An 11,099-nucleotide genomic window follows, 5' to 3' on the forward strand; every position below is an offset into this window, starting at 1 on the left:
TGACATTTTTGGGGTGAAAATACTTGCAAGCATGTTGCTTTTATCAAAATTCCATGTCGCACATTTTCACTTCTGAAAAGTCCATTATTGACCAACCTTTACAACAAGCTCCAATAAAGGTACCTTATATCTAACATGGCCAATACTTTGTTTCATCTTGGGTTGAACCAAAATCGGTTTCTGATTGTCATTATTAACTTTTTATGATAATGTTACCTTTCAAGACTCATCACGGTGAGGTTGATAACGGATGCGATGGCCGAGACGTTTTGCATGTAGTTCACGAACTTGCACAAAAAGAGACCAAAAGTCCACGAAAACGAGAAAAGCTCAGCCAACTGAAAAGAGAGAAAGAAAAGTTGCCATGAAATGGTAAAAATGACGGATCGCTTTGATTCCGTAAGCTCATTCAATCATTCAGGGGTCTATCTGTAAAGTATGAAAGATCCCTGCCATTCGTTTTTCCTTTGGAGTCTACTCATGGCAAATGTGTCTTCAACTATAGGTTTTCCAAAACATAATACAAGAATGAGAAACAGGTCTTCCTTTTGTAAGCAATGAGCTTGTGAATTTCCCTAGTCAAGGAGGAAAACGAATGCATCACTGTGTGACTGATATATAACCATATTGACAATGTCAATGTGCCTGTTAGGTAAGCCAAAGTGACAGGATCGAAGATTGCATCTGTTTTTCGACAATGCCCTAATTTCAGAACGGAAATATGCATCTGGATACTATTGGACGAAACAAGTTTGGAGTACTTCCAAAGAATAAGCAGGATCTTTGAATCCGCCTTCGCTTCTCAAAGCCTTCGATTTCGGATGGTGGAACCAATATTCGATACCCTGTCAGATCCACGCAAAGGCGGCGTGTGAACTATTTCGAAACTACCACCAAAAAAGCTTCAGCTGAAAGGACATGAATAAAGAGTGACGACAATACTCAAGTAAACCATTTACCGCCACTTATTATGAAAAGGCAGGTTGGTCAATATGCCATTGAGATAAAACTTGCATTCCTTTGTCTTGCATGTATTGATTATCTTATTAGATCAGAAAACTATAAAGTGCAAGTCAGTCTTCTTTAGGTTTTGTCTCCTTCACAGTGGAAGCAAGGCTAGGAGACTTCAGACCAGCTTTTAGAACGGATGGTTGAGAGCCGAAAGGCCCTAAGGGCATGGTTTCTGATTGTGGAGGCGCTGCCTTCAGTTGGCTGGAGTTGCACTGTTCCATGGCTACCGATTCGGCTGCAGTAGACCATCTCAACAAACTTATTTTCACCCTGCTTCCCTTTCTTTTCAATTGTCTCCTTCGGATGAAAGACAAAAAAGAAGGCGCCAAATTTGAATCCATCATTTTTCACTTTGAACCAATTGCCGTCTGTTTATCAAGTTGGACGAGGTTTTCATTTTTCTTGAGTATACGTGATGCTTACCTCTCATTGAACTTGACTATTTGGCCCCCATTAGGTAGGTTTCAATGCAAGATTTTAAACTTGTTTCCTATTTTCCTTATCAATCAGAAAATAAATGATGCAACGCCACTCATTTATCGACATATTGACCAAAAAAACAAAGCCTGTTATACCCTTGGCCTGGCAATGCTATGACAGAGTCATTTTGATCTAACTGGGAGCTCTAGATTCATAAACACGGAAGATCTTTTAGGAATTATATGTACCATATTCTCAAAGGTCCTGAATTTCCTCCCCCAATAATTGGACGAACAAAGGAAATAGGGAAATAATCCCACCATGCATGTCTAAAATGTTCTCCCATTGAGAACTAATGGTGATCGCTCAATATCGTGGAACATGCAATCCTCGAATAAAACCAGAGTACTTCCCACGGAAATCAGTCTTCTTCCAACAATTCTGCAATGTGGACAAGTTTCACCGAAACAGATTGACCAATCATCTCATCCATTAATGAACGATGAAACTTTGACCATCATCTCTTATTCCATCTTATTATGGTCGTTGCACACTTATCTTTTGCAGCACTTGAAAATTAGAAAATGTCTCTTATTATTATGCATTCAAAATCTTGTCAGTAAAGCATTGAATTTTGAGCACTTTCGGTTTCTGTTGAGAGTTCGCAGAAAGTAAAATTGATGCTATCACATTATTTGGGAGATAATCTTTGCTAAGCCAGAGAGACCTTTAACTAGAGGATTGGACATCGGCGGAGCAAGGCCGATTTTACTCTTTGATACAACTCTTTAACGGATGCATAAAAGGAGACAAGCAGGAGGGTACTGCCATTTGAGGCCAAACAGCACACCATTTATTTAATTAATAGATTCCTATTCCTAAAACTCCAGACTTTTTACTACATAAATTAGAAACTTTGGACATTTTCATCAAAAGGAAAATAGCTCAAACTTGAATCTTGAAAGTACTTTTCTTTTCTCTTAAATCACTTTTTCATACCGAATGGTAGCATCTCTTGTAACTTTTGATGAGCTGAAATATTGTTATCACAAAGTAGCCTCGCTTCGCCAATGGCCATGTCCAATCCTCCTGTTACAAGTATCCTTGGCTAGGCTAAGGTACATTTCTAAATCTGAGGTTTCCTTTGATACCTAAAATGAATGGAACAAGTTCATTTTGAGACACCTTTCACGAATATGAGCAATTTTGCCAAAGGCTTGAGTCTCAAACAAAAACAAGCTCTTTTTGAAATTACTGTTTTTGGTTCAGAATTTGCTCTGAAGTGCTCGCCTTCAGTCGAAAAACAAAGAGAATAAAAGAGAAGTGTCTCTGAAGGTTTGCCTCAGACAAAAGAAACTAACACCTTTTTAAAGAAAATGTGATTTTTTTGCTTTTCATTACTTTGTCAATGTTCAGCTGGCGTTCCAACAAGTACTTCTAGAAGATACGATTGGAGAGTCAACCACGTAAAAAGGGCAAGTTTGCATCAGATAAGGGCTATCTTCGGGGATTTACGTCCACTTAACCCCGTCGTATATCATCGGGGATTCTGATTTAGAGCCTGAATAATATCCAAGTTTTCCCAGTCCCCAAGTTGTCTCGGCTATAAATTCAGCAAATGAACACGGCCTACATTTCAGCCATTCTCTCTGGTATTCAGTTCCAAATTCCAATACATTCATCACATTCCAATGCCGAGGGGAGATTGGCAAATTTGGTGGAATTCCTTTGTCCTAACACATCACCAAAGTCCAAATGGTATCAATGAGCCCGATAATTTGTGTATTTTGAGCGTTTCCGAGTTCCAAGGAAATGTAAAACGATTTATAAGTGAAATAAAACGTTCCGACGGAAAACAACGCAAAAAGTCATATTCCTTTCAAATCTGGAAAAATCGTGGAGAAACAGGTCGTTTTCTTACGGTAAAATATTTCGATTGCTCAGAAGATGCTTATCGATTTCATAGGATTTACTCTCATTCATCCCGACTTCAAGATACTATGTGGGGGCTAAAGAAGCTTTTCAACGAAATTCCAACAAGTAATTTTATAATTACAAATATGAATTTACCCTTTAATCGGGTTGCCAAAACAATTCAAAAAGAGACTTTGTCCTTAATTATGGCAAGCCATCAATATGTCATCTGTGGCTTCAACTGTCAATTCTTGGGTTATTAGATGAGCCAGACGTTTAAAACCTAGGTTCGCTTGCCTGAAGCTCAGGCACATCCTTAGCTATTTATCGGCAATACTCGACAACTGAACTTGTTTACAAACACCGAAATCAATAGGTGACATTGTTTTCAACGTCACACAGCCCAAACGAAATAGGGAAGAGGCACGGCAGAAAAAAAACTACTCGTTATATGCCTTGAATCCAATTTATTTTCGGGACAATTTGTGACCTGGGTCACTAATTAAACAAAAGATTTTGATAGAATTAGCTAAAAACACTCAAACGCAGCATAATTTAAAAAAGATAAATCGACCCAATCGGCCCTATATTTGGTCGAGGCTAACTCGCAAAGTTAGTGCAGAACGTAAACCATATTTCGGGCAGCGTAGGATGGCTATAGAAAGTCGATTCCCAATTAAGTATTGTTCTTGTAGGTTAAGAGTAAAAAGAGGAACAGGCTGTTTCAAAATGAGCCCCGACAAAACCTTTGGTTTTCTTCTAAGGTGTAGGACAACCCCTATCATCTTCAAAACTTGATGCAACAGCTGACTGATGACGTCAGCAAATGTTTTTGGGAGGTCACTTGTACTTTTGAGACTTTTTTTTCTAAAAAGATTGAATTGTAGTGTTTGGGCGTTACTCTTTGAAAGAAACTATTCATAGAACTTTGTATTGTGAATTATGTGTCATTTGTACTTTCAACATGAATGTTTTTGAGATCCAATTTTGTATTGTTGCAATTGATTTTTCGGACACTTATTATTCGTTTTTTCTTTTGTTTTATTACTTTTACTATATTGAATGGTAGGCCATTGATCTCCAGTAAGATTGAGATGATGTCATCAACATTTCCATGTCTCTTTGTCCTAAACTTACAACCCGCAAATTTGTAAACTATTTGGTCAAGAATTTACGTGTTTGTTGTTTACCTTCACTGGGATACATATAACACAAAGGAGGAGGTCAGCCATGGCTAAACTGGCCAAAAATATATTAGTGGGTGTCTGCATCTTTCGGTATCCAAGGATGGCCCAAATGATCAGAAGGTTCCCAACGACTCCAAGAGAAAGGGTTAAGCTGAAAAGAGAGCAGAACAAATTGTGTGTCAGTTCATTGGCACTATACAAAAGCTAGAGCAAATTGATCGGTTTCAGAACATCTCTTCTGACTTCCAGAAAAAATGCTTTCCTCTATACTTAATAAGAAACGAGCTTGGGCAAGCTTAGGAGCAAGATAAACATTTGTGGGTTGCTTTGGCATAAAAAATGAATTAGCTGCATCATCACTCTTCGCCATCACTTCATTCAGTCTGCTGCCTTCCTCTCTTTGAATGTAGAAATAAAAGATAGTGGACCCGCCAACTGCCTTAAAGGCCGATTCCGACACATTTAACGACTTTTGAATCAGAGTTGGACCAGTACTTCAATATCCTAACCAAATATACAAGGGCAAGCCAGATCTCCTTACTCTTGTTCGCTGGTGGATCAAATATTGCGCCAAAGAATAGCAGTTGAAAAATTATCATTTGATATTACTGAGCGAATAATCGCCAGAGGCGGTTGAAAAGTCCCTAAAAAGAGTAAATCTCTTCAAAGTTTGGGCCTCCTGCCAGACCATGAAGTCAGAAGTAAGCTCTCTTATTCCTTGGAAAATATACTTAAGCAATTTAATCGATTCTTCTGGACATTGGTATTGCTTATAAAAGGTCTAATGAGCGAGGATTCTTTTGCCAATTTTCCAAATCTGAAATAGCCATGAGTCTTCTTCCGATGAATTGGTTCGCATTGACCAAAGAATCTACTCCAAAACATACCTTAATACCTTAATACCCCTGGTATTTTTTTGAAGTCTTAAACAACTATGAATAACCACGTTCCTATTCTAAGTGTCAAATCCGCAACTCATTTTCGAAAGAATGTTTTTTGCCAATCTTGATGAACAACTGCATTTTCCCCATTGTTTTCGTGTTTGGAAGAACTTGAACCGATTTCTGTCGACATTTCATCTAGCGCTTCTAACACTTTGTTAAACAAAAAAGCCCGAATGGAACGTTCCAACACGGAAACAGCAAATCACTCAAATCTTTTGGACGACGCCCTTGGGGAGCTTATAAATCACCCAGCTGTCAGTTTTAAGGAAAACGTGGCGTGGGTAATAAACATGCTTTGAGATAGATCAAAGAGAGGGTACAGTGTACAGTTATTTATGACTAGGCCTTGGATTTTTAGGTAATTCGCCTAAAACAATATCATTTATCATTTTGCTTCTATAGGAGACAAATTATTCGAAATGTTTCATTTACCTGTCTATAACCTGTTTTAACGTTTGGATGATAAAAAGTGTGCCTATTGCGTCATTTTTAAGTCACTACTACATTTTTTATTTCATAATAAATTCATTATTCATGTATTCGAATTCTTTGCAAAAGTTACTTATTGCAAATTACAAATATAGAGGCTTGGCGGCTGTCATTAGAAAATAAATACTTTTAGAAAACATGTCGCTTTTCAATGCAAAGTTCAGATACACAGGCATAAGGAAAATTGACGCTCGGTCAAACTTTCTTTAAAACGAACATCTTGATATTTGCCTTTGACTTGGATGTGAATGACCATGTCCACTTTTTTCCAATCTAAATTTGTATAAATTCCATCAGTCGACACTGACGTAAGTTGAGTCCTCTGGAGTTTTTCTATGACAACAAGATTTTTGGGGGAATAATTTTCCACAACACCTGTAAAAAATAGTATTCTGACTTTTGCAAGTGAAAGTAGTCAAAAGATACAGCATATCGCAATTGGTCCAAAAACTTCTGCTTTTATCTTCGGGGTGACTATTTTCAACCTTCTTTTTTTAAGTCACAATATTTATCCCATAACCTTTTTGTCCGAAACCTATTTATGACCTTCGTTGCTTCAACTATGATATTTTTTTTACATTTTTCATACTACCCGTCCTACTTGGACCTCGTCCTTCGATTCAAGGTTAGTGACAAGAACAAGGGTATAAAAAATCGGCATGTATGATATGTTTCTTTTCAAAAGGATTGTCGATATTGCCTCAGCCTTTGTATGTGTGCAATGTAGACACTCAGTAAATCAATCAACCACTTATACTCGTCATATCTCAATGTCTAGAAAAAAAGAAAAAGGAAATTGCCACTCTGTGAACGAATGAAGGGCTATTGATAAAAAGAGAACATGGATGAATTCTTCTAACTCATCCAATACACCACAAACGAAATATGAGGGCACTGAAATTCATAGCATGTTATTGAAGGCTCCTTAAGACTTTGACTTAAATGGAAATTGAGCACAAATTGTACTTTACTGTAGGTCTATCTTCATGTTCCTTCAGTAGTTGGAATGTTAGTGAGGCAGAGAATTCCCAGAGCTAGAGGGAACATTCCCGCTTCAATCGTGGAATGGTGTGTTTTTGTGCTGAATGAAGGCCCACGGCAATCCTTCATTTGAAAGAAATCCCAATAATTAGCAAGGCGTCTCAAAATGTGCAGTGTACCGCAAAGTGAAAGTGGAACTTTCGAAGCTATTTTCAGTACCATTTACGGTTATCAAATCAACGTCAATCATGTTCGACTGAGTTTGTGATCGTCTTATCAAATTATCCACTAGTGTACTGATGCCATTTTTGGTTGGCAAGGCTAAACCAAATCCATTATTCGACGAGTTTTGAGTTGTCTTGTTCATGAATGGTTTGTCAGAAGAAGAAAGGAACCAGATTCAACTGAGATCTAAAGATCTAGACTCTTTGAGTCGTTGTGAAAGAAGTGAAGAGAGTAGGTTTTGTTCAGAAGGTTGGAAATTTTTGAGAGATCCTTGTCAAGACAGATAGGCGTCTTCTTTTAAAAATAATAGGTGTGCTTTATCTGACACTCTTAACAGGAACGTAATAATTAAGTAGGTCGACCTTATTTGAATATACTTGATGGTTTTGAATAAAGGCTTTGATGCATTGACAATGCAGTTTATTCTTTGTGGCGAGTTCTTTTCTGCAAAGACTAGATCTCACGGGTTTGAGATTATATATCATACTGACTCAAAGATGTTCTTTTGTCATTTTCAAGCTTATTGTAACCACTAGAGCCACTATAGTAGAAGAGTACGCGCATAAGATTTTTGGTCCCAAAACGTCGTTTCCATTGCACTGTGATTCTTCAGTTCACCCCCAAGGCGGCATTTTCTGTGTTATGTATTTACTTCATTGTTGTAAAACGTAGCAAGAGAATGAATCGGGTGCATTTAAAAAACCATCTATAGTCTTTAAGGCCTTTTAAATGACAAATTAGTCGGGCCGGAAGATTGACAATCCCTGATAACGCAACCCTGCTTTCGGCTGTGTTCACAGGGATGCCACAATCTAAAACATTGTCATAGCAAATGTCAAGACTTTGTATCTAATGCCAGGATGCAGTAAGGAACTCATTGCCGAAATATTTTTGTGTGCGTATTGTTAAATGAATTGGATGATCTGCATGACTAGTTTCATCGCCCCCTTCTGAGATGAATTGGGCCATGTTTGGAGTTCACTTTGGCAATCCTGAAGGCAAATCAAAGGTTTCTAAGTTCAACGCACATGAGCCAGAAACGGCGATACAAAAGGGTGACTGTATATAGTTTTGTAGACTGTCTATTATGATGATGGTGAAAGATTTTATGTACAGTTGGAGCCTATTTTAAATACGTTTGTGTTATCCTTTTTTGGCTTACTTGTCTACATTTATTCATCAAACAAAGTTTTCGAGTATTGATTCAAATGTGTAATCAAACGCGACCTGATTTAACCTAATGTTACCTCCCTGGTCTGACGCATAATGCAGGGATGGAGGCCTGAAGGTGCGTTGGAATTGTCTGAAGTATTTTGTGTCCGCCCATTCAGGATTGCCAAATTCGTATCGGTGCATGTTTTTGAATGCCAATATTCTTGTTATTTCATGTTTTTAACACCACTTTCAATTTTTACTTCACTCTCAATTCTATAAACTTGACGTTTTTAAACGAAAGAAATAAATACAAATGAAATTGCACTTAGCTCTACCTTAAGTTGAAGCTTGGCAAATGGTAGTTTAACAAAATGTAGGCATCACTTTTGCCAATCAAGGGCTAAGGTTGCATCAATTGTGAATCTGAACCTTCCGAATCAGCTAAATTATTATTTTTTACGGTCGTAGAGACTAAAAATTAAAAAAGTGTTGCACCCGATTTATTTTCTTGCTGAGTTCAACAACAATGAAGTAAATATATAACACAGGAAAAGCCGCCTTGGGGTGAACTGAAGAACCACAGTACAATGGAAGCGACGTTTTGGGACCAAAAATCTCATGCGCGTACTCTTCTATTATAGTGGCTCTCTAGTAACCACAAGGATGTTAAGGCTACGGCAAAGTTAAAATTTCTTTATTGAGAACCCGAATTTCTAATGTTCTGACAAGAATTTTGTATAGAAAGGAAAAGAACATAAAGAAAACTCATTCAGTGGATTTATTTTGTCTATAAGTTACGACTCTGAAGTTCAGAACTGTTTCTTTTGATCAAAATGTAGACTTTGGTCCTTCACCATGCCTTTCCAAGAGATGAAATGAACGTAGTCATTACAGAAACTTTTTAAAGATGAAAGGAATGTTGTTGAAGCGTCCTTCACGACTACTGCTTTATGATGTCTGGTTCTTTTGAATGAAACTTGTAGTTATCTCGACTCAAGCAATCACTTTTGAAGGCGAATCCTTATTATTGAATTTGGCATCGGCTCTTTGGCGTCAACGAACGTCTTACGTTATTTATCTTAATTGTACAGGGAACTATCATGATTCACGTTATGGGATGCTCAATCTCGATTTAAACTGCACTGGGTTATATGAGGATTTCTAACACCAAAGCCACATACATTCCAGGAGAGGAAACATGAAAATAAACTTACTGGAAGACTTAACTTACGTAAGTTAACTTAACTGACTGAAGTGTAAACGCCATTCCCGATCTGACTTCATAGCATTTATTCAATTCTGTGATACTTGCTAATTGATGTGTATTAGAGTAGATTGCTTGGAGCCAAGAGCGTTTGTCTGGAATGTCTAAAGTTAATTCAGCCCTCATTGTGAACGTTAGAAGCGATTATGTATGTCAGGGTCTGATACTATGTATATATCCCCTTCTCCTTGCCAACGATTTGCCATACTTTGTTGAATAGAAACCTTTTTGTCTAAAGAGGTGCGTCTGACGCGTCTTGGCATTTCGCTCAAGAACCACAAAAACTCATTTTCCCCTTTCTATGTTTCGTCTTCTATTATCTGATGATGGGTATACAATTAAAGTGATACTCTTGCTCCGTCATCACATCTCCAACATCAATTCATATCTAACCCTGGCGAATGACTGCAGATTCGCTTCTTTTACCCTTTTAACATACTATTTAAAGCAGCCACTCGTGGTGTGATTTAAATACTGCTAAGAAGCTTGCACTCGGTTAGCCTAGCCTTGGATCGAACCAAGCAGAGTTGATTGGAGAGGAAGGGCTCTACCTACAACCCATGGTTATTGGCTTAGTCGCTTGGGAGCTTGTCTATCTCAAGACACGGACTTCATGCTCAAGATGACAAATACTTACTTGTTCACTTAGCAAAGACAAGGAAGGAAAGCTGTCGTTTAAAGTTTGGCCATGAAGTACGTTTATTGATTGGTTTCTCAAGAACTTTGGCTTTGAGAGCATTTCTCTAGATATTGTGGGTAGATCATTCGATCATAGGATGGTGTATGACAAATATGACATTGCCAATAATTCAAATTGATTTAATTTCAGTCGTGTTTCAACGCTGCGTCAAAAGCCCATAAAGGTTGAAGATTTTACCAACAAAGCGAAAGCGATAATATAGTAGATTTTATTTGAATTAAATAGAATCCATTTGAAGGCATAGTTTGACTTAAGACGTGAAAGATAACTTGCTCTGCTGAAATGTCCCAACAGATAATGCTTCCACACAGATTCCAATGATGCGGAGTTGGCAACTAGATCTTAACTTTTGCACATCACTCAATGAGTACAATACAATCTTGATTTTATATTCTAACAACTACTGCTTAGATAATAACTCTCAACGATGAACAAGATCTTGAGATGAGCATGTAACTTGCCAACATCTTCGTTTCACTATGATTTCCCCAAGAAACCTTCAAGGAGTCTTTCTTCATGGAACAAGGTGCTTCAATAGCTGTTAGGTAGAACTCTGGGGAAATATGTCTCAATACCATTATCCCACAATCTTCCATAATTCGTAACTCACTATTGAATAAAATTACGAACTGAATATTGCATGCCAAAATAAAATTCCATGGCATGCAAAACTGATACAAAAAATATTTTGAAGTGCCATTTCTCTCCATTGACCTCTCTATTAGTTAGGTGTGTTTAACGATGCTGTTAACCGTGTTAATATTCCATTTCTATGACAAGAGACCACAAGGGATTTTTTGCGAAACTTT

At 37.6% G+C, this 11,099-nt stretch overlaps 1 protein-coding gene across 1 annotated transcript in view; it reads right to left on the reverse strand.

The window, feature by feature from the left end:
• The window catches only part of LOC131893341 (G-protein coupled receptor 54-like), a 26,483-nt gene that overhangs the window by 1,614 nt on the left and 13,770 nt on the right, over positions 1–11,099 (reverse strand). The window contains exons 4-5 of the mRNA XM_059243340.1: positions 4,536–4,683; positions 217–338 (exon numbers count right to left, since the gene is read on the reverse strand). Of these exons, the coding sequence (XP_059099323.1) occupies positions 217–338; positions 4,536–4,683 (270 nt within the window). The remainder of the gene's footprint in view (positions 1–216; positions 339–4,535; positions 4,684–11,099) is intronic.

The sequence above is a fragment of the Tigriopus californicus genome, chromosome 2 (genome assembly GCF_007210705.1).
Source record: "Tigriopus californicus strain San Diego chromosome 2, Tcal_SD_v2.1, whole genome shotgun sequence".
Lineage (NCBI taxonomy): Eukaryota > Metazoa > Arthropoda > Copepoda > Harpacticoida > Harpacticidae > Tigriopus > Tigriopus californicus.